Source organism: Orbicella franksi, chromosome 4 (assembly GCF_964199315.1).
Source record: "Orbicella franksi chromosome 4, jaOrbFran1.1, whole genome shotgun sequence".
Taxonomy (NCBI): Eukaryota; Metazoa; Cnidaria; class Anthozoa; order Scleractinia; family Merulinidae; genus Orbicella; species Orbicella franksi.
In genome coordinates, this window is record NC_138148.1 from 11,392,003 (window position 1) to 11,416,538 (window position 24,536).

A 24,536-nucleotide genomic window follows, 5' to 3' on the forward strand; every position below is an offset into this window, starting at 1 on the left:
CCTTGTATCTTCTGTCTGAATTGTGATATTTTTCTCAATAGTTTTTAATTGATAAGTGAAGGGAACTTTATACAAAAATAAGAACAAATGTAAAATATATAAATGCCCTCTCGATCCAAAAAGACGTTTAAGATTGCGTGAATAGATAAAATGTACTCGGTCGAATTGACTTTCTCCGTTTTTGTGAATTTTATGACGTGATAATCTGATCACGTGACTTATTATAAACATCATCATGTTATCCATGGCATGAACTCAATCTTCGGAAAATTTTGTATTATTGGACAAAATCTTTTGATGGCTATAGGTCATAAACTTTTTTCACTCCTCGTCCCAGATTGTTGTGAAAATCACGTTAAAAAACACATAGACACTTAGGTGTACTTTGAGATGCTGTAAATAAAATTACCACGGCCCACTTGCCTAGCTCCACTGCCACCCCATTATTATTCCCTAAGGTCTAAAGAACATTGCTGGGTGAGCCAAAGTCCGCCAGCTCGTCGAGTAAACGAAACAATTTTTTTAACCCTGTTTTCCAGCGTGGGCACTCTGACCTACCAGTGCTGAGTTTGTTTTTGTTCAAAAGACTAATATCGGCGGGGTAAATTTCAAGGTGAAGAGAAAACCGTTTTACTCTAGAAATTTACTTTTCAATACTTAGTGGGCTTATCTTTTTGTTAGGCATTTTATTTCGCGTACGAAAACCTCAGGTGTTCAGAAATGTGCACCGTGAAAAAACTGTCCAAATCAAAACTGAAGATGACGATATATATGAAAATAATCAAGCTAAGCATACTGATATTCAAAAGTATTGTGAAATGAGTATGCTTCAACAACAGGAAATGTCGTCTGTGAAAAGGTAACCAATGTAACTAAAGCACAAACTCAAACTGCGACTTATTCACGTTGTAGTTTATACAATTTTTCCTTATGCCAAGGTATTTGTGGTTACGAGTCCCATAAAATTTTCAAACCAGCCCTAAATTAGGTCCAACAAAGAATATGATTGATTGAATAATTACCGGTTATATACTGAGTTTTCAAAATCCCTGCTTTTCTTCAGTTGTTGCTGTATCTGTTGGCTTTTGCTACTTTGTTTTCAGCTTGCAGTTGCTTTTCGAATCAACTATTTATTTCTTAACATTACTTTACAGAAGCATGTCTTCCCAAGTTTCTTCCCAAGTTGAAGCCGCCTTGAAGCGTATACAAAGCCACAAAGGGGTGGTTGGGACCATAGTGGTGAACTCCGAGGGGATCCCTTTAAGAACGGACCTGGACAACTCCAACACACTCCTACATGCCTCCTTGTGCAAAGCACTAGTATCTATGGCCAACAACACAGTTCGAGATATTGACCCAGAAAATGAGCTGACCATTCTACGAGTGAAATCGAAGAAGAATGAACTGATTATATCACCTTGGGATGATTACCTATTGATTGTTATTCAAAATAACAATGAGTGAATGACGGAGACAATATGATAGGCCCTTTGCAGCTGGGGGTCACGTGACCAACATTTTTATAAAGAAAAATTATATTATGGGCATAACTTAAAGAATGTCAGAGGCGCTGTAAATAAAAAAGCGTATCGAAACTAGCAAAATGGTCAAGTTTGAGGCCCCTGTCATTAAAAGATACGTTAATACAACAGTTTGAATTTTCGGACAATTTTGGGAATATCTACGGAAAGTGTTGCTCGAGAGCAACCTCTTGCTCTTCAACAACTTTTTCCGTACAAGCCTTCTTAATTTTTTAACAATTCAAACAGTCATAAAATTCCATTCTTTTAATGCCAGGGGCCTCAAACTTGGTCATTTTGCCTAATTCGACAGACTTTTTCTGGCTGCAAAGGGCCTATCAAATAGTTGTGTGCATGTCAAGTGCTCAGCGTGACATATAGAAAATATTGTCTTCAGTATTTATATGATACGCTTTCTGTTATTTTGATTACATACTGCAGCATCGCGAGATGAACTCCCTGAACATGTGGCGACTAATCGAAAATAAGACGAACAAGACATATACACATTTTGGTACTCTTCACATAGGTTTGTAGAATAAAAGTTTTATAATAATGGCTGGTAGCGCGTTAAGTACTAAGCACCCGCCTATGCTAAAATATTCTGACGAGAACGACTAAATGATGGTTGTAGTCAGGAAAACGAAGTTTGATTCAATCAAGGTTCACTAGAACGAATAGATGTCTGTATGGGACTTAACTCATCATGTAATCGTACGGCATCACGTCATAATGCTCACCCTTTCAGGTACTGAATACCATGGAGGCAGGACAGGAAAGTTATCTTACCAGAATCTTGAACAACATTTCATTTCACCATTAAACAGTAGATACATATAAAAGTGTAAATGAAGAAAGAGGGTATTGTATGTAAGCAGTGTTTTGTACTCAAGGCTGTGATCAAAGCTTGTCTTACAGTTTGATTGTAAAACCTTCACATACAGGCTATTTCCGAGTGGGTCTTAACCTTGCTCTCAGAACGAGACTTGGTGGAATACTAAAATTGATTGTACAAAAATTCATTTCATACAAGACTTCGCCACGAATACGTTTTGAAACGAAGGTGTATAAACTCGTTAATGGCTAAAACTACAATCTAATTTTGAAGCGAATTGCTTGCCGCTATACTCATGAAATAGTCTACATATTTCTAATCAATAGTACAAGTTTTTGTACAACTAACTAGACATTGTAACTTTTTCTAATTGTTTCTTTGTCACTGCATGTCATTAACACAAAGACCAGTCCCACTTAACTCTTCAGGCATGTATTGTTACAGCCGTTAACAATGGCCCTGCTCAGGCTCGATGTCATTATCATACGCTATCGCCTTCTGAGTCAAACGGGTCGTACGACCAGCATCCAGGTGATGTACTACTACGCACGCTATCAACAGATGTCTGGGATCTACTTCCGGTTCCGGGCGTGAGGTCGAGGCCGAACATGAAGTCGCTGACCTCCTGATCGCTGGAGATCGAAGACAGAGGACTACACGAGCACTTAGGCACGCTGTCATTGGAGAATCCATTTGACATTGGAAACGTTACCACGCCACGCGTGCTGCGCTTGTCCAGAAAACGCCTAAGGGCGCTTTGAACCATCAAAGCGGCTGAAAATGGATCACGGTATTTTGCACGTGGCACTGAGGTGTTCCTTGATGGAGAATCTCCGGTATTATTATTATTGCTGTTGCTCTCGGCCGTTGTGATAGGAGATGCCATGGCGTCGCTGAAGGGTATGTCGCAAGCGTCGACACTGGCAATTTCATTGGAACCCGATCGGGATTTACTAATGCGTGATCTCTTCCTGACTCCGCGTCTTCTAAAATGAGTTTCCAACTTGGACGCTATTTGCTCAAAGGCAAGCGGCGATTCGCCTTTCTTCTCCAAAAGCCGCTTGACCAGACAGCGAAGAAGGTCGAAGCACTGCACCCGGTAACCCATCCGTACATTGATTCCCATTCGTACGAGCTCCTGCTCGTTAGGCTTGCGAATTTTAAAAGGCTCGTCAAGCAGATCGACAAAGTCTGAAACTTGATCCACCAGAAGATACTGCTTTCCATCTGTTACAAACGAGGCCCATTTTTCATAATAACCATCGAGGTCCTCTTTAGTGATGACGAGCCCTCCTTCTTGCGCTCGGTTCACGTTCTCAAGGATAATGGCAATATACATATTCACTATGATAAGGAAAACTATGAAGATGTAGGACACAAGGTAAATCACTGCCCCCACGGGGAATCCGCAGTTACCGTTCGGGAATCCCCCATAGTTTGGATCGCAATCAGGTTCGCGAAGCATTAAGGATTCTAGAATATCATTCCAACCCGCACCTGTAGACAAGCGAAATAACAGCATCATGGAGCGGCCGAAAGTCTCGAAGTTTACCGTGTCGTCCAAGTTCTTCTGTTTCTTAACATGACCAAAGGTGGACATTCCAATGATGGCGTATATGAAGATTATTAAGAACAGGAGTGTCCCAACGTTCAAGAGAGCTGGTAAAGAGATGATTAGCGCCACCAGCAGCTGGCGAATTCCCTTTGCAAACTGCAGGATCCTGAGTAACCTGGCGACTCTTGCGACGCGAAAGACTCGAAGAAGACCTGGATTGATGATACTATTGTCACCAGTCGTGAGCTCGTCCATCGCCAAACCTGTAGACAACATAATGATATGAATAGGGCCATTTCTTAAAAAAATATATTTATTTATTTATTTATTTATTTAATACAATTTAATGGCAGATTTACAAAACAAAAACCAAACAAAAATAAGCCATAAGGAGGAGGTCTGTAGAAGTCTCACTTTCCTGTGTCACATAATTATATCAAGGTGATAGTTTCCAGCACTTTTGATGGGTCGCTATAACCACTATTTATCTGAGCTCTTGATGCTACAATCATGATATCAAAACACTAGGAGCACGATGAAATTTTTTATGTTATCAAATTTTAATAAGCATGATAAGACGCAACTTTTGGCAGTTTTAAAAAATTATGTACATAGGGTTCAGAGCCACCTTAAATTTTCAAAAGTTTTAAAAACTTTGCCAAAAGTTGCGTCTTATCATGTTCATTAAAATTTGATTATTTTTAAAAGCATTTTACCGTGTCGTTTTTGAATCATAAGCCTCTATAAGAAAGGGTTTTTAAGAAGGTCATACTGTTGCTATGGTAACCTACTGTGTCACGAAAATGATAACAACGTGTTTACTGATGGTTGGGCAGTTTTTTGATACCATGATTGTAGCATCAAGTGATAAAGAGTGGTTATAATGACCCATCAAAACCTGACTGCTGGAAAATGCACTTTAAGGGAAGTCGGTAACCTAAATTCATCGCTGTCACGAATTTGGAAAACCGACTTGTCATCAGTTCTTAGTCAGAGCAAAAGGAATTGGAGTTAAGTTATTTGGAGGAGAGTGACAGAGTTACCTATGGCGAGGCGAGCTAACCACTATTTCTGTTCTAAAGTTTTTCGACTTCGAAAATTGCCTTGAGGAAGAAAACGTTCGCAAAACTGGAAGCATACTTTCCTTTCTTACCAGACTTAAACACTGCTGGAAAGCACGATAAGACTTGATCAGGTCTCTTAATTGATCCGGTTTTTGGCGCAAGAACAATCATTAAGTTGTGCACACCCAACCTTGTTCCCATATCTTTTCCCTTAGAAATTGGGAGGGGAGAACGGGAGAGCCGAGGCTGATGAATACGGTTAGAAAGGTAACGAGTCCCTGGTAAAAATGTCTGTCCGTTATCCGCATTTATCGTTGACACTCTGGCGACTGCGCAGCTTGATGTTTGCCCTAGGTGAATATAACTTTTGAAGAAAGGGCAACTGCTTAAAATTCAAATCGGACTCACTTTTCTCGACTTGGTTTCATTCTTTACATGTGCACAGTCAGTTCTTACACTCACCGATAATTGAAGTGATCACAATGACGAAATCAAACACATTCCACGCCTTTGAGAAGTAATGCTGTCGTAAGGCGGCAAGCTTAACTCCAGCTTCCATGATGAAGACTGCGGTGAAAATCCAGTTGAAGACTTGTGTTTCCTGGACAGCATGTCACAGGTCTTGTTAAGGAAATTTGTCAGCTTTAAATTTAAACCTGGTATCAGCTGCAGAAATTCATAACTGTGACAGTTCATATCTTATAAATTGGGAGAGTTTCACTTGGGTTATCATTTCCTCGATTCTCGCGATTTCATAGGGGCTAGTGTTAGCGTTAGGACCCCTAGTATTAACAAAAAAGGAAATTCGGAGTTCCCTGACTCGACCCATCCACCCCGCAACTAACCGGATTGGTTCCCGGTAGTCCTGAGTTCAACTCCTTGACTACACTGAAGGGATGCTGTAAAATCAAGGCATACCGTATAGTAATCAAAATTACCTATCAAAATTGCGCCATTCAAATCATGAAATAAAGCTATTAACCTAATCTTCAGCAAAATCCTCTATCCTCTCAAAATTACACTGCAAAGAAAAACAGTGGTTTACTCTGGACTCTGACAAATCTGCAGAGTTTAAGTTGTTTAAACCGCAACTATCCCATTCGGTCACATTACTCTCGGTCGTGAAAAAAATGGGAAAGCTTTTCTTTTTACAAAAAAAAAAAAAAAAAAAAAACCTTTGCCTAGAAATACTAGATATAATTAAGAAAATTCAGTCAGTAGTCAGAACCATTTGTTGAGGTTACGTGCACCTCAAATATATTTGTTTTAAGTTTTAAGCTGGCAAAGGATATGAAGTGCATTCGTCATCATCTGTGATTGGCCATAATGCTGCCACATCATTACTACCATGTTCAAGACAATGATCCCAAGGATGGCCATCTCGAATATGTCATTCGTCACCATCTCGTACAGAACATTCAAAACCTTATTCTGTAGGAGGAGAAGGGCATAATTAAATATTTTCATAACATTCTTTTCTTTGTAGCCTAAAATAAAAGTACAAAATGTCAGTCGATTGTTTACTTGTCTCACAGCACTAACCGGGTTTGACGGAGAGGTTCAACTCTCGCCCGAAGATGACGCGAGTTGAGGGACGATATGTCATATATTAACTTTGTAGAGATATCAGAAAAATGTCAATGCCTTAATTCTAGCAGTATGCGGGACATTTGTCACTTTCGAGCCAGGCTATATCACCTAGTAACCAAGAGTCGCAGAGTGCAGCTCAGTGGCACAGCATCTGACAGGTGTGCGGAAGGTCGCGGCTTTTACTCCAGTCGGAAGAGCGCGGGATTTTCTCCTAACAGCTTGTGTAACTGACTTTATCGATATCACGCTCAGCTCATTTAGATTTGGTCCTTGATACTTGCGTTTGGAGGGAAAGCAGGGCTAAGAAATTTCCAGAGTCACTATAAGAGTTATTAACACGATCTACAAACAGTGAACGAACCTTTGGCCTGATGGAATGGTCTGGAGGTTTCTTCTTGGCAGACTCTTTTAGGATATCAACCCATTTCCTTTGGGCGTCTGTCAGCAACATCCCCATGCAGCTAAGCTCGTCGTACTAAGAAAACATACTCATTGAAGTTCCGGAAAGAATATTTTTAGGTAACTCGTTATAACACCACTTTTATAACTTCAATGCACTCACAGAGTAATTTTCGACAAAGTTAGAGCGTTTTCTTTTTTTATCCTCGTTTCCATATATTTGGGGTTTTGACTTTTCGAAGCCATGCTCAAGATTAAGCTTAAGTGCCTTCCCGAAGAACGCAGTAGAATGATCTCACTAAAGAGAGCAGAATCCCAACAAACATGAACTCGGAAGAAAGTCTGACATTTAGAAACTTGACGATGTACTGAACTGACCAGTAGGTGATGACAGCGAAGAATTTTTGGAACCAGTTCTCTCAACATGTGTACTCAAGTATTATGTAACTTATTAACAACTTTCTTCAAGTTCATTGATGAGTTTTTATCGAACTGGAAAGTAACGATATCAACTAAAAAAGAACTTACTCTTCTCTTTAAACTGTTGAAGTTGTCGATAATGACTCCAACGAACAAATTGAGCACAAAGAACGCGCCAATGATGATGAAGACGACAAAGAAAATGTAAGCGCCGAGGTAACTTTCATCAGCTGGCTGCTCATCCACCTGAAATAACGAAATAACGCGAAATAAATAACGAATAAAGCGTAAATTAAGTTTATTCCATGCTCTGTGTGGTACCAATAATAGAGAAATTCTCTTGTTGTTAATCTACAGCTGTAGGCATGATCAATGATGAAAATATGCTAAGAAATAGAACTTGGTCCACGGTAAAGAGGCTATTTTAGAAATAGCTTGAGGTAAATCAGCTGACTATCCCCGCGATCTCCATGAGAGATGTTGCTAAGCAACAGACCTGCAAGAGCTGTCAAGAGAATATCGGACTTAGGGCGTAAAATTTGTCCGTTGAAAATTATTATTTGAAGTCAACAATAACCTCCTTAGAATCCACTGCATCGTCCATAAGCTCCATCCAGCCCTCGAACGTAGCCTGCAATTAAACAAAAATTGGTAGCAGTTCAGTAAATGAGCCAGTCGATCTTAGGACCATGACTAGGACAAAATAAAAGTTGAGAAAATACTATCTTCCCCAGTAACGGCCCCTCAGGCGCCTGCCAGACGAGTGTCTTCCCTTTTCTAACGCGGCGAATGAGAATGAGTAGCTTTAAAACTTTTGACTCATCTTGATGTGCAATTTGTCTCCTCTCCGAGAAATTTACATTTGTTCAACATCTCATCTTTATGTACCGGGTATCTTTCATGTCTCTGGCTTGCGCATTTATTTATTTATGTGGACATCCGGGCTTGAAAGATTAACGACCACGGCAAGTAAGATCCGTTTTGGTTCCCAGGTTTCAAGGCTTCCCGGTGACCATCAACTTGGGAAAATAGGTAGGAGCTTGATGTAGACCGGGAAACCATTGTGTTAATAAAAAGTGCTTACCACTTGAAACAAGGCGAGAAAGCCGTTGATGACGTTATCAAAGTTGACATTTGAGTTTACCCATCGATATTTGTCAGGGTGCTCCAGGCATGCGTCCTTGTTTGGTACGATGTCTGCCGGAACACGTTCGCCGTCCAAGTCCTGACACTTGTAGAATTTTCCCGCGAAAAGCTGCACTCCCAGGATACTGAATATCAACCAAAACAGGAGAGATACTAGGAGCACGTTGCCTATTCCAGGTATAGCGGAAAAAAGCGCGTTCACGACAACCTGGTAAAAAAGTTGAACAATTAGCGAACGACGTCCCGGCGCAGCGAGCCCAAACCCTACATGCTACAGAACTTTACCTTCATCCCCTCCAGTCGAGAAACTGCTCTTAGGGGCCTCAAAGCTCTTACTGTCCGCAGAGAGCGTAAGGACGCCAAGGTTTGATCTTCAAACACACAAACCAGAGAAATCTAAGAAATGAGAAGACAGAACCCATACAACAGATCAGAACATGAAAGCAAGAGAGGTTAAATCGATTCAGATCATCAAAATTTAACTGTACGAGTTGCATGATGCTACTTGCTTTAAAAAATTGCCTCAAAATCATTTAGACAGCTACTTATAAATATATTTCCGTATCGCAGTCGTGAAATCTGAACTAATTTTCCCAACCACACAAACTTCAAAACCCAGTGATAAAAGCAACCATAGGAAAATCGCATGTTGTCTTGACTCTACATAGTTGTTGTTGTTGTTGTTGTTTTTTTTTTCAGGCTGTCTTAAAGGGTCACCTTTGCCCTTGTAAATCCTCGGTGTGAAGAGGCACAGCAAGAGAGAGTCCCCGGTCAAGGCTCCAGCCCCGATCCCACGATCTAAAGCTCAAAGGAATTTAAACCAGAGAGAGGAATATCCAGTGGCTAATCCTGAACGAGCAAGCTGGGAATTGTTTGGGAGTCTTCCGCTATTATGGGCGGCCATTCATATCATGTGCAGAATTTACTTATGTCGTTCGCCCGCGATAACGCTGGGGTCAACACTGATGATGACTGTTCAAACTAAGCCAAGAGGACACTTACCGCAACTATTAATGAATCAAGGCAATTCCAAAAAGACGAAAAATAACCGACCACGCCCAATCCTATTATTTTTAGAACAAATTCGAGAGCAAATATAAACGCAAAAAAGTAATTTAAGTCTTCCAGAGCTTTTTCCAGCTTCGGCTTGCTTGGGAGATGCACGTCTTCAAACACCTTGAAAAAGGAAAAACAAAATAAAATCATATCACGAAATTGCAACACTTTCCACGTGCAGAATCATTTTGTTGCCTCGCATCCTGTCATGTAACTTTTAGTGTACGACAAAGGGAAAACATGCGTTGATCGAGACTAGGTTTGGGTAGCCAGGGTTTGTAGCCAGATTGGCTTGCATATTGTTAACTAGTTCTTTGCCTTACCACTTGAAAGTCAAAGCAAAGTAAGTCCTTTGCGAGATTTGAGGTCACAAGTGACAGTTAACTTTGTTTCCGTAACACGAAGTTTCCTAGGAGTATACTTTACTTCAGCCTAAATGCGACGATAATCCATCGCCGGGTTATTTCAGGCAGGAGAGAAGCTGAGTATGATTAAATTGTGTGGCTGAAGAACACAACACAATGTCTCCGGCCAAAGCACGAGTATAAAGGCAAGGATAGATAGCATTCAAACTTAGGGGATTGGCGCCTCACATTTGTAGCTACCTGGATGCAGTTTTTGCTAGTCTGTTGCACTATGCTCCAGTTTTCTGTTGCATTATGCTCCAGTTTTCTCTGGGAACTGACAGAACACAACGCAATGTTACCGACTAGGGATCGAACGGACACGAAACCACAGTGCCATACCAAAAATGAGATTTTAGAAAAAAACAAAAAAAAAGGAAATCTTACCAGAACTAAACTGCTTATGAGCACCGTGAAGAGAATGAACCATTCAAAGTATCTATGCTCCACAAGCATCCGGGTGCGCCAGCGAAACATCAGCCAGCTGTTGCAGCTGATATTTTTGCACACTGCACAACTAGTGAGAGGTGAAACACAGCACTCTGGGAAACAGTCCTTTACTTCTGCGTTTTGCACTGGTGCTTTGCCTTGCAAGTTTGGGCTTGATACACGGGACACGGTGTTAGCTGAATGACAAAATATACGCCTCATGAACGATAAAGAATTGTAGTAAATAGATCTTAATTCTTTTTTATTCTCTCGATAATCGTTGGAAGGATGTGTTATATACGATATAAAGTTCCAGAACGTTCAAAACGGGAGTGATTAGTACGGATATATTTTGTAAAAGTTTACTTTAAATGCGAATCATAAGCTAATTATTTAAACGAGAATTCCACAAATTCTGGGAGCAATATCAAATGGTATGGAAACTCCTGTAGTTTTTTTCTTTCCTGAACATCAATTCGGGTATACCTCGCGAGTTAGTACACTTTTCCGAAGATCTGGAAGATCTGCCGTACCATTCGCTATTAGAAATTTCCAGAAAATGCAGCCCGGATTTTTTTCTGAGTTAAATGGAAAGTACCCATAGCACGTTTTGCAACTACGACCCCAATACCATCAATAAAAAAGATTTGTCCAATTCAGCATACGCTTACCAACGTTTGAGTATTCCTTTCCCATATTCTGCTTTCTCGTGGTTGTTTGTATTTCTTGAGAGGAATTACAGCTGCCATCAGCTAAGGGATATTCATGGACAGGGTACACTGATGTGGTTTTTGTCTGCGTTAACTTGCTTAGAGCTCGTTTGAAAAAACTTTCTTCACCCTCGCTGTCTTTGTCGTTTTCATCCTCGTTTTCCTCTTCGTCGTCACCGTTATCAAAAGCGTTCAACAGAAGAGCAAGGAATAGATTAAGTACCTGTGCACAAAAGACAGGTTATGTATTTTTTTTTTTAACATGACTGCGTGTCAGCCAAATAAGATAAGCCAATATCGCAATCGGTTTTCGTTGATTTGGCTAAAGTTTCGCAATAGAACAATCTCTCGCAACCGTTTTTGGTAGTTGAAAACTGTTCTAGATTGTAGTCTACAACACCACTTTTAACTTCTAGCTGAAAAGGATACGTTTTTCGTGTTGCATTCTGTAGATTTCTTTGATTGATTTGGTTATGGAATTGGTTAACTTTGATCTACCTTTACAATGTTTCTTAAGTGAAACGTGTTATTGGGAAAATAAATTGCAACCGTTTGAGTTGAAACGGAAAGCTGAACAACCAAACTGAATTTTTCTGTTTTTTTTTTTTAACCAAACTAAAAAAAATGGTTTTTACTAATAGAGCATGACCAGCACCAAACTATAGCCTTTGATATTTAATGCATACAACTCACAATAAAATTGCCTATGACGACAGCTGGAATGAAGAAAGGAATCGCAGCAGCAGGACTGGTGGCCCTCATGCAATCCCAGAGAGGCTCGATCCACTCTCCACACAGCACTCTGAACACCATCATGAACGCGTGCCAAAAGTCATTAAAGTTCCAGCGAGGTACACCGTCCTCCCCAAACTTGTCAGGAGTGTAATGTTTGCCAAACATTTTCATACCCATCAACGCAAAGATGTAAATCACAAGGCCCAGGATGAGGGTGATGTTCCCGATTGGTCCAACGCTGTTGGAGATTGTTGCTAACAGTCTACGCATCGTCTCCCACGACTGAGCCAGTTTAAGAATTCTGAACTGTAAGGTAATTAGGAAGAAGTAAACAAAACACAAGTGATAAATACATCTCATGTAAAAACTGGTGATGAATCCTAACGTTTGAAGTAGTAAGCCGTACAATTTCTTTTGATAATTGTTTCCATAATTCTCGTGAACCAGAAGCTTAATGGCTGATTGTGTACTGTGATAGGGAACACGAAATGAATCTTGTAACTGTGAAGCAGGTAAAAAATATTAGAAAGAGATCCTCGAAGTGCTGCAATTGCAGAGAAATACCGAAGGAATCAGGCTTAAAGAGATTTAAACCCATTCTGCTGGTGTAAACGCTCTAACATTTGCACCAGCCAATGAATGACTAACGGAACGACTGACCGACCGACTGACTGACCAACTGAGCGACTGACTGACTGCCGGAATAACTCACTGACTGACAAGCGACAGACCGAACGACCAACCGATTGACTGACTGCCGGACTAACTTTAGTTAGTTCTAACTTGTGGTGTCATTTTCTCGAACACTGTAAGCTCTTACCAAACGAAATGTCCTGAAAACACTAGTCCCGGAGGATTCTCGAAAGTCCGCGAGTTCAAGCCCCGTGTCCACTAAGCTGATAACGACAATGATACCATCAAAAATGTTCCATCTGCCTTGGATGTAATACATTGGGCCGAGGGCAACAAGTTTCAGTATCATCTCCACGGTAAATATGACGGTAAACATCTGTCAACGAAGAAATTCAAAGTAAATGTGTATGCGCCAGATATTACGGGATGTTGTTCAATCTGTGAGGTAAGAAGAAAATTTACGACGCTCCTTGCCCGATAGAACAGAATGAGCTATATTCCTTCCGCAGCGAGGACAAAGTAACGGTATGAGCTATGGTGCCTCTTATAACAAGTGCTTTTCTCTTTACCAACAAACTATAGGCAAAAGGTAATTCATGAAACACGATGGTTCTTTGAGAAAACATTAAAAATGTGGAAAACACGAACTTTGGTGAGCGTTATTTAATCAACAAATAGATTCCATGTTCCCGTGCCTCTGTTCAGACTGTGGTAACAACAACAGAAGTGGAACACGAGCGCTAGCCGGTGGACGAGGGTGTCACTGATGATGTTCTTATCACATTTTGATATCTTCTGTGATCTGTTACTGAACAGACACACGGCAACATGGAATCTACTTGTAAATCTACTTATAGAGAAACAACAAAAAAAGGAAATGATGTCATCTATGCGTCTGTCTTCCAATAGACCACAGGTACGAACCAGTGAAAGTGAGAGAATTCAACATATTATATAATTTCTTTCTAGTGTTTCCTAACTGTTCTTCAGAGATCGTCACTTTCGTTGATTGATGGTGAGTTTGAGATGGGGGACCTAATTCTTTAGGGCTGAAGATAGTACTTCGCACTGAAGGGTAGGATCGATACTTTCAGATATGGGACTACTACTACGCTGTATAAGGAGAGAAGTCGACATTTTAAGTTGGCTCGATCGAGGAAAGATATTGTGGTAAAGGATAAATACTACGGGGTGGAAGTCTCATACTAAGAAATGAGGGATTGCTATTTTCAGGGCGCCATCACTATCAACATTCTATGGCAAAGCAATTCGTAATCAAGTACCAGATTAAGAACATCAAGGACTTTCTTAAATTGCGTGTCGATTTGATGGTGATGCAGAGCAAGAACCACCGTATTTGCGAGAATGAACCCCATAATAGTAAACTCCACAGCGGGGTGGCCCATGACATCACACATCATCCTTTGTAAACGTCTCGTCCACGTCATTTCTGTTCGAAACGTCTCATTCTTTAGTTTCTCATCGAGGATTTCTTTGAATGAATTTTTGCTCGCGATGAGGCGATACAGGGACGGAGGCTCTGATTCTTTTGGAACTCTGTAGGTGATTTCTTCGATCTTTTTCTGAGTCCTTATAGAATGAATCGTTTTGATGAGAACTTGCAGTCTTGTGGTCAGTGGATGGAGATGTTCCAGTGTTTCCGAGTCTGCAGGATATGACATGGCAGTTCTGTTTTCACGTTTCAGTCTCTCGTTCTTAGAAGGAAGATGAAAGTAATGAAGGAAGACATTAACTGTTGCCATGAATAATGATGGCATCTGCATTTCACTAAATCTCCGATACGTTCAACTACAATTGCAATCATTGCTTTTGATGTCATTCTACTTGTTTTTTGTTTGTTTGTTTGCTTGTTTTTTCTTGTTTAAGTTTGTTTATTTGTTTGTTTGTTCGTTTGAATATTGCCATGGCCTACGGACCACATTTTCAGAAAAAAAACAATAAACGAAATGCATGAACAAAAAACGAAGAGACTTGATTTTTTTTCCAATTTGGAAACAATCTAGTCTAGCCATAAAGCTGTTGGCGGCAACACGTACAGATTACACAGGCAATCAGTGCTATTTAACAATAAATTATTGCGAGGTAATAAAACATAGTAGAGCGACTGTTATATTAATTACCACTTTGTGGACAGATTTGATTTCCAGTTCGTAAGATAAAGCTACCACAGCCAGCACAAGATTAAGAAGATAAAACGAGCAGAAAAAGATAGCTCCAAGGAAGTAAAACACGCACCAGACACCACTGGAGGCAAGAATCTGAAAAGTAGAGTGAGATAGGAGTCTTATAAGAACAACTGGGTTGAAATGTGTATTTAGGCAGCACTTTGCTGGGTGTTAGACTCCATCTATGAAACTGCTGTTGTATGCCACAGAACACAATTGTTCTGGAAAACAGAATTATAAGGAACATATAACGGAGATAAAGAAAACACGAAGACATCTCGAAACGACCTCAAAATATCGATGTTTTCATTTATTTGCGATATGTTTATTGAACTTGACGTGATAGATATTTTACTTTCCTTCGATATTTTAACTCTGTGTCTCTTTCCTGGACAACAGTCTGGACTTCACCTAGCATTACACTTTTTCACGCCTTGACATGATTATGCTAAATGTTTGCAACCCGCTCAGTTATCTTTTCCCGATAATGATTTCAACACTAAATGAACTATGAGCTTAAACTCAAACAACCGTGTCAATCATGTCTACCTTGTTATAGATATTTTCCCAGAAGTCCATGGTAAGAAGCTGAAATGACATCACAAGAGACCATCCCATGTGATCAAAATTCGTGTAACCGAAATCAGGATTGGGGCCAGCATCTGGCAAACACGTGTAGTTTGCTGGACACGTCCTGAGAAGAATCGCATATGTAGCTGAGATGTTGCCATAAGTTAAAGAATACTTGAAATGGGGTTAAAGACGGTTACTGAACCTTGGTACAGTCGCGAAGCTGCTCCCAAAGCCGGCCGGTTTGTAAAATTGATCAATGGAAGGTGGCCTACACAACAGCCTCCCTCCCCGGGTCAATGACCAATACGGGGAAGCTCCGCCCGAAAGGGGTAACGTTTTCAGGCCTCAGGTATATAAAAGGGTAGAGATTTCACAAAAGAGTAAGGGGTTGGACCTCGGGGAGAAGCCTTCCCGTAAAGAACTTTGTAGGGTACCCCCGAGAACTACATCAAGTCTATTCACCCTTATTTCATGTGATTGATAGTCAAACTTGAGATGGTGCGCTTCGAAGACTAGTCGCTAATGATTGCACAAGTAGATAATGCAAAGAAAAGTGGTCACAAACCACATGGTATTGAAATGGGTTCTTTGTTTGCATTAACGATTTTTCTCATTCATCAGGGAATTGTAATATTCTGACGTAAGAGATTTACGGACACCTTTACTCGTATAAAGTTGTCGCAGGTCATTTTTAGCTGAGCGTGCCAGCAGAAGGACAATTGACGAATGAGATGTCTTACCTTGCGGATGTGCCGTTCCCACAAATAACAGGATTCCCCTCTTCATAAAACCACATACCTGGATAAGATTCAATGATATTGGAAGATGATTAGCTAGGTAGCTTCAATCGACAAAATTATAAAATGGTCTTATTAGTGAGAATTATTAGGCCTTCGGAGATTTTCAAGTTCGTTAGTCGGATGAAACAAGCAGTCATAAAATGTAGACGCTGTCCCTGGAGTATCCCTTACAGAGTTAAATTAGGGACATACTTGCGTTATTTGCCCTGTCTGAGATGCTGAAGGAATCGTCGTTGTACACACATTTGTATCTGAGATGGCCCAGGAATAACTGTAGCCCAATAAGCGCCATTACAGCAAGGAAGAACACGAACAGAATGAGAACATCACTCAGCATCTTCATTGAACGGAGTAGCGTGTTCACCATCGCCTTCAAACCTAAACAAGAAAAGAAATTACCCAGTTAGGGCGCCTTTCAAATGAGTGTGGTAAGACCAGACCCCACGTTATCACTTTGGCCAATCAAAAAAGACACAGCGATCCAGTAAACCATTGAAAACTCAAAGTTGATAAATGAAGCTGGCGCGGTACTTTAAACGTGTGCGAGCAAATTCCAATAGACCTTTTCGGCGATACGGTAGCCATTTTGAATTCTATTGTTTCAAGTAGCTATTATGGGATGCTCAGGGGGGCAAATTAGTATACATTTGCTCCCTAAGGATCCCATAATAGCTATTTGAAACAATAGAATTTAAAATGACCACCGTATATCGCCGAAAAGGTCCACTGGTTTTGATTTATCCTTAATGCTTGAGAAAGTGGCATAAGTTTTTTAAACCGACCAATTACTAAGCGTAGTCATGTAGAACAAAAGCAAATGCGAATACCTTTGTTAACTAGTTAGTCAGTCATTCAGTCAGTCAATTTGTCAGTCTGTTCGTCGGTGAGTTGGTTAGTTCCTTTGGTACACACCGTGTGACGTCATACTTTCTGCCGATGATGCATGTTACCTCTCACAGTGCAATTCAGAGACATGAGATGTTGGCAAGATCGTAACAAAAACAACAACCATTTTATTTTGCATAATACAGAGAATATTATACAGCAAAAGAAAACATTAAACTTAAATAAGCAAAACAAACTACTCAAAATAGTAGAAACTAAACGAGCTGAGTAGTTACAAAAATTATTACGCTTTAAATCGGTTGTAGGTAAAATAAAGAAAAAAAGAGGTAGAAAGAGAAAAATATATATGTAGATATAAATATAAAAAGAAATATAAGTAGTAACAGTACCAGTTATAGACAGAGCATTGTCAGTTAAGAGCGATAATAACTTAAAGAAAAAATACTAAGCTGGCATTAAGCATAAGAACTTAGAAATTGCTTAGTCAAGGTTTGTTTAAATAAACGCAGAGATAAACTTTTCAGCTCTTCATCCAAATTGTTCCAGATAGAAGGACCACAGAAATGTAGGTTGAATTTACCATAATTAGTTCTAACCTGATCAAGATTATTTGAGCAGTGGCGTACCTTTTAGAACAGATATTGTTCGTAAAGCTCTCAAAACGCGAACAGTTCTTATTCCAGAGAAGTTCGCGATATTTGGCGAAAGTGTCACGTACCTAGAAATAAATCAAACAATATTTATTTTCTTTTGGGGGTTCTTTAGACTGTTTATTTGATTTTAACGCGGAATTAAGCAAATCAAGACGTTATCTCAAATACATCTTTACTCTCCAAGTAAAGAGAGTACCTGTTGTCACTATCGTTTTTGCTTATGATTTATGTACCATTTCCCCGTCCTTCTCCACACCCCCGCTGGGATACTCATTTTTACTCCTGCAGGGGTGGAGAGAAGTACTGTGAGAGCCAATTGTCTTTACCAAGAGCAGCAAGACAAAGACTAGGGCTCGAACCCAGCCGCCACACCACTGTACCTTTAGATTTAGGAAACATGTGTGATTACCAGAAATAAACAAAATAAAACCACATTGATATGAACCAAAAAAAAACTGTTTCCTGAATGTTGTTAAAAGGATTTTGTCAAATGTTCAATGAATATATTGAAGTCTTCTGAGATTTAGTCGCAAAAGCAAAAACCTTTAGCCTTTGCAAACTAAAACAATAATGATTGTAGTGAGCAGTTAAGTGACTTGAGCAGTTTACCCTAGTATAACCACTGTAATATCCAAGCAGTTCCAGGGATTCCTGAGGTACGCATACGAATGAAGAACGAAGCCACGGGCAATGATCTTGAGAAGCATCTCAGACGTGTAAATAAACGCGAAAATGTATCTGAAATACAACAATTCACACCGTTAATTTTCTTAACAGCTTGCTTTCAAGGCATTAACGTCACCAGATCCAGTCCCCATGGGGGAAGGAGGACGCGAGAAAACCTCTCAAATGCCTAATATTGTTTTACTCACATTTCGTTTTACCTATAGAAGTTAGAAACTCGCCCGATCTGGAAACTTACTCGGTTATAGGGCGCTTTCCATTCGACCAAAAATTTCGAAATTTTCGAAACTGGGACAAATGGTACGGAAATTTCCTGGGATAACTTCCAGAAAATCCGGAAATTGTTGAATTTCCGAAAAGCGAACCATTCAACCGAAAGTTCCGGAAATTCCGGGATGAAAATCAAATGGAACAGAAATTTCCAGGAAGAAATGTTCGCAAATTTGGGTATAGCTCACGAGGTTGTCCTCTTTTTCGGAAATTATGCAAATTCACAGTTTTCCTATTCAGCGCTAGTTCTTTTGGCCGCGATAACAGCGAGTTGAACATATTGCGACGCGCATTCGGAGATGGAAATACTTTAGAATCCTTCCACTTTTATCTCGATAAATACTAGCTACAGTTGAATTCGTGAAGCAAGCGTTTTCTAAAAATAATGTCCCCGTGGTGTACTTGTTTGTTTTGCGTAGGTTGGCTAGGAAGTGTACAAAGATTTATAACGCGTGCAAAACAATTGTTCGACTCATAAAACCCTTTGTTACGCTGCGTTTTCGCTACCGTTGTGGTTTGTTAAGGTCCCTGCTGTTGTGGTCTATAAAATGTCACGACGTCGACTTATCAGTGTTCTGTTTGCTTCTATATTTGCGATTTAAACCTCGAAGTCATTGAAAAATTCCAAGCGAACAAAACTGTGCGGCTTGTCATTTTCCACACTGGCAAAGTCTGTACCATTCGCCCATGGAAATCTCCGGAAGTTCACACCGGAATTTTGGGTCGAAAGGAAAGCGTCCATAGTTTACACCTTATTCCAAAATGGCAGCCGGTTTATTATTCTTTTGTTTACATGGTAATTAGTCCTCTTTGCCTCGTCATCATGTACAAAATACAAAAGAATTTTGAACTGAAAATGAGGCAGAGAGGGCTAATTAACATGCAAACAAAAGAATAATATATTGGCCGTCATATTGGAATAAGATGTGTTCAATCTGATTACTAGTATACTCAAAAAGGCAAACGAGCATTTACTCGTTTTAGATCATAAAACACACAGTATTCTTGGTGTCCATTTGCAAATTTGCACTTCATTCACTTGGAGAGTTAGTCCATTTTGTATAAGATTCACTGGAAATCCCCTTGAAGATCTGATTTGTTTAACTAGTCATGATCTCTGACTACTAACTGTCGCTTACTGCAACTCTGTTTGTTTACAAACGATGTTTGCTACCAGTACTCACTCGGCTTCCTCTGGTGGATGGTTCAAGGCTAGACAAATGCAATTTACTAGGATGATAAAAATAACAAAAAACTCGAAATATCTAGTGAGAGAATGTTAAAGAAGACTTGCTGTAGTTTTAATCCTCAACAGTGTTACCACTACTTCTCATTCAATTCAAAATAGAGCGTTTTCACACACGTGGCCAGCACATATGCAAATTTATTGGAACCAAAGAACGTGCTTACATAAGAAAAGAGTTCAACTCCCACAGGATTGGTTTGGTACACCAACATGGCGGCCGTTTCATTGTTTTGGAACACCAAAATGACTCCCGCGAGAGCCGATGTGAAAACGCTCTATTGATCTATCTTCTAACGGAAAAGAAAGTAAAGGTTTAATGGTAAAGTAAATATCTCTACAAAGAGTTATTTCAAATAGCGATGACACATTCATCTGAACTGACAAGAAAGTAGCCTTATTATATGGCTAGCTCGGCGAGCGGGCAAGATGAAACAAATCCTGCGCCGTGATTGGCTACTCGAGCGGGCAAGATGAAGCTATCTTGCCTGCTCGGGACTACCCGCCGTGTCCCGCAAGAAAAATTTCCCCGAAATCCATATAATAAATCCTTTATTGACCAAGCTTGTTCGGTCAAGATGGCTGGATATTGGCCTCGTTCTTTTTTTGCGAGTTTATGGACCTCGACTCCGACTCGGTCCATAAACTCGCAAGAAAAAAACTTGGCCAATATCCAGCCATCTTGACCTCACACTTGGTCAATAACCCATACATCTGGCCTTTTACATGGGGAGCCAAAAATCTTTTTTAACCATCCCTAAAAAAGTTAAGAAATATTAAACAAAAAAAAAAAAGATTGGAGTCACTGATCTCGCTCTTTAGATTTACAGCATTTGAAGCTGAAATTAAGGATGTTTAATTTAGCACATTATTTTGTTTCGATCGTACCCTCAGATTATGTCAAGAAAATAGTAATGAATTGTTAATTAGTGATTAGCTATTCATTTGATATTAATATTCTCAACGATTACAGAGATGGTATTGAGCCATCAAAGTCTCACGGCTTGAGGTTATTTAGCAATTAGCAGAAGTGAATACTGAGGATACTGGTGTGTGATGATCCTGATAGCGAACAGTCTGAGCGGGTGAAGCGGCTCGAGCAGGAATAACGATTGGGACATGTTGAATCTGTAGGCCTGGTCGTGTGATAACTTGGACCTGCGGCTGAGGACCAGAAATGTCTCCTTAGAGGGCTTGGCTGGCTTCTGCAGGGAGAAACAACCACAACGTTGTTTTGAATTTTGAGAACGTCAGTTATCGTTCCCGGCTTTTCAATTCCTTTAAATTATATCTCTGCAACACTTTTTAAGCTAATGAGGCCCTAAATAGGCATGCAGGATTTCTAGAGAAGGAGATAATTTTCAACCAAATATCAGTTAAAAAAAATGATGTAAGATGCAATTCACTTACGCACAAAAATGAAGTGTATCCAAGAAGAATTGAAATTTAAAATGTTGGTTTTTGTGAAGGGATAAATAACGAAGAACCCGGAGAAATACCCTCGAAACAAGGATCAAAGCAACAACTAAATCGACCTACTTATGGCGCAGGGTCCAGAATTTGAACCCGCGCCACTTTTGTCGAAGCATGCCTTCTTTACGATGATTTTGAAAAACCGTTTTCTAGTTTGTATAACTTGTTAACTTTTTGCCTTCTCTTGAAACTGAAAACAGCTTTAAAAGATAAGTACAAACATGAATAAAGTTCAGATCATTTTGAAAGGAACTCTTTTCAGATCTCTTGTAGTACACCACTGCACTATTTTTATTTTATAAGAATCCTTTGTAATAATATACCGTGTGAAATAAACTATATACACTAAAATTACATAATGTTTGTGAATGCACTTTTATTTTACCATTAGATATTCTTTGGTAAATTCTTTCCCTTTCCTAACAAAACTAGCTAGCAAAACGATTAATCACAAACGATAAAAAAACAATTTACGCATAAGGTAAAGCGATGAATCACGTGCGTAATGTAGCGTGATACAGACACGATATAGACACTTGAGAGTTCAATTTCTAGTCATGCTCCTTTTATATTAAACTGAGGCCCCAGTCGCACTGCGCGAGAGAAACTGGAAAACGACGTTTTCACTCTGAAAACGCACCAAATATTTTATTTTTTGAAAACGCAACAATTTTTGTTTTAATTCGTGTTTGAGGAAAACTCGGCGGGGAAATCACATGATTATCGTGACGTCATCGTTTTCGAAAAGCTCAGTTTTTAAAATGTTTTACATCCACAGTAAAACGCAAGGTCTCTGGTTTGAATAGCGTTTTCGAAAAGGTCGGTTTTGCTGGCAGATTAGTGCGGACAGTAGGCTTAACTGTATAAATAAAGCTGCGTTTTCAAATTTCTCCGACGGAGTGGGAACAGCACGAGGCCCGAAATTCATGCATTTTACTCTGTAATCTAAGAATGTACACAGGAATAATTTCAGTCATAAGTTAGCAGAAAAACAAAACTATCAAGCCTAGAAAAAAGATGTATACGGAGAAGGTTCCAGAGTCAATTGTTACAGCTTACTCACGGCAGGAAGTACCCGTTGAACATGTTTCTTTCTTTAATTAAAACACCGACGGATGACAACATTCAGTCATTAAATAGCTTGCGGTAAAAGCTTTCTAATTAAGACATTTATTAATTGAAAGCACTTAATCTGCAGTGGTTAATAACGACGTTTCTTAAGTACTTGCTACATTAATTTCTTTGAGTTTATCCAGTAGGCGGTAGACAACAAATAGGATAGCTTGTGTGTGTCACTGCCTCATTTTATTTCATTTATCCGGTAAAAAAAGGGTTAATGTCGATCTATCGAATAAAATAATGAAATAGCCTTGAACTATTCCCGCTCAATAAATTAAGTAATCAGTATAGGTAATCGCATGAATGGGAATGCAATTACGTATTTACACCGCGAGTAATACTTAAAAATTCTCTCAAACATGCACGAGTCCAACAGTGCCAAACTGACATTAAAGTAATTAAGACGAACAACGAACCTCATTAATTAGGGATCTTGTTGGGATATATATATATAAACACGGGAAATTCATGAGCGGGACGGATAGGAAAAGAAATTTCTGGCACTCTGTAAGGGAGTGGGATATTCTCCAAGAAAGAGTTTTGAAGGGCCAATTTAGTTTTATTTATTCAAGATCGACTTTGAGTAAAGCATGGATTACATTTAGAAAACGTAGAAACAGTTCTTTAGAAACGGTCTTTTCACCTTTTTACTGCTTATTTCAAGCTTTTTAAGCTGCCTTCTGCGCACACGTACTCATTTTGATGCAACCAAAAGTAATGTAAGCTGATTTATCTGAATTAAAACCATTACTAACGGTGAAGAGTTTGCCTGACTTGCTCAGACTTGCAAAGACTCTGGCAATTTATGGCGAATGAAGAAATTTCCAGAGTCTCGAGTGACTTATTTACAAATAAATACTTTGAGTTCTTCCAGTTATCAAATAAATAAAAAAACTTTGCCACACAAAACTGACAATTTTCGGTCATTACTGGCTAATTGACAAAAATGTGACGAAAATGCAGTTTTTGGTAGTAAAACAATGTTAAAAAAAAAAAAACTATACCGCGTAATTGCGTAACCCTTACATTTCATTCCGCAAGCAAACCATTTTCGATTTAATTGTTTGTTCTCAACATACTAGAACTCAAATTGTGCAAAGTTACGAAGCAACGTGTACGATGTTGATAGAGATGCTTTGAAAAGGTGTTTTAATATCAAATACAGGTAGCGTACAGTCTACTTGAACTGTAGTCTCTAATTCCTTCGTGGAAGTATTTACGGGAAAGACATATTCTCCTTTGTAGTGTTGTAACTGCGCGTTGAAGACAAGTTCCCTGAAGGCTGTTCCTCCGATGAGAAAAAAACAGTTGACAGTGAATGTAACTCGGTTTTGTTATGAAATGCTTCTAGAACAGTTTTAATTACTTGATAAAGATTGAAGGCTTTACAACCGTTAGCAAAACGCCGAAATAAAATACTAGGAATTCGTATCAGAACATTAGTGATTTTCAAAATGGAACCAAATCCGTTCAAAATTCGCTACAAGCTGCTTTATTTATGCAAGTGTTTAGGACATATCGGTTCCCCTCTCTTGATAAAAGCGATCATCACTGATGAGTAAATTTAACCACGCATTAGTGCGGATAGCAAGGGTTTATGAGACTAAGTTATATAAACATTGTGCCTACTTACTCCGTTCCCGGCTGTAGCGTCGAAATCGTGCAGAGGTTTGCCCAGCAGATAAGACGGCGCTTGTCGAAGCTGTCCTTTTCTGTAAGTAGAATCTCCCAGAGCAGGAAGTCCTCGCGTCGTTTCTTGCAACATTTCTTGAGCGCCTTGGACGGTGATTACCACTCGCGAAATTTCTGCGGCTTTCACCAGCGATTTATCCACATTAATGCCATTTCCGACATGACTGTGATCAGCCATTTTTGAAAATACAGGCGAAAACCTGTCTTTTTCTCGCGACGAGATCGAGCACTGTAAAACCGTGAACAGCAGCCTTTTAACTTTGTCAAAAAACGCGAACCTCTTTGAGAAGACCAAGTCACGACATTCCCTTGGCAAGATTAAAAATTATCTCTTTGAGGGCTAGAATCATTGCCCGAAGCATCCTGAAATGAAACATCAAGAATTCTCTATTGTTAACCGAGCTTAGAATTTCCTGAGGTTTTAAGAGAATACAGCACTACGTTTTAATTTTTAATGGCTTGACGCTAGGAAAACCTATAACGAAGGATTGCGGTCACTGA

The 24,536-nt window shown here is 39.6% G+C and overlaps 2 protein-coding genes across 2 annotated transcripts in view; both read right to left on the reverse strand.

Annotated features, from left to right (window-relative positions):
• The window catches only part of LOC145484669 (uncharacterized), a 335,301-nt gene that overhangs the window by 75,933 nt on the left and 234,832 nt on the right, over positions 1-24,536 (reverse strand). The window lies entirely within an intron of this gene.
• Positions 2,694-24,273, reverse strand: LOC145483375 (sodium channel protein 1 brain-like). Its single transcript, XM_081461877.1, has 23 exons — positions 23,977-24,273; positions 20,799-20,956; positions 19,693-19,773; positions 18,164-18,292; positions 17,528-17,619; positions 16,248-16,433; positions 15,996-16,053; positions 15,232-15,376; positions 14,641-14,775; positions 13,780-14,211; positions 12,684-12,872; positions 11,822-12,169; positions 11,090-11,351; positions 10,377-10,615; positions 9,532-9,705; positions 8,815-8,925; positions 8,468-8,737; positions 7,961-8,014; positions 7,492-7,629; positions 6,926-7,039; positions 6,267-6,405; positions 5,437-5,568; positions 2,694-4,173 (listed from the first exon to the last, which is right to left on the reverse strand). Exons 1-23 carry the CDS (start codon positions 24,211-24,213, stop codon positions 2,837-2,839), a joined length of 5,160 nt encoding a protein of 1,719 aa, XP_081318003.1. The 5' UTR covers positions 24,214-24,273; the 3' UTR covers positions 2,694-2,836.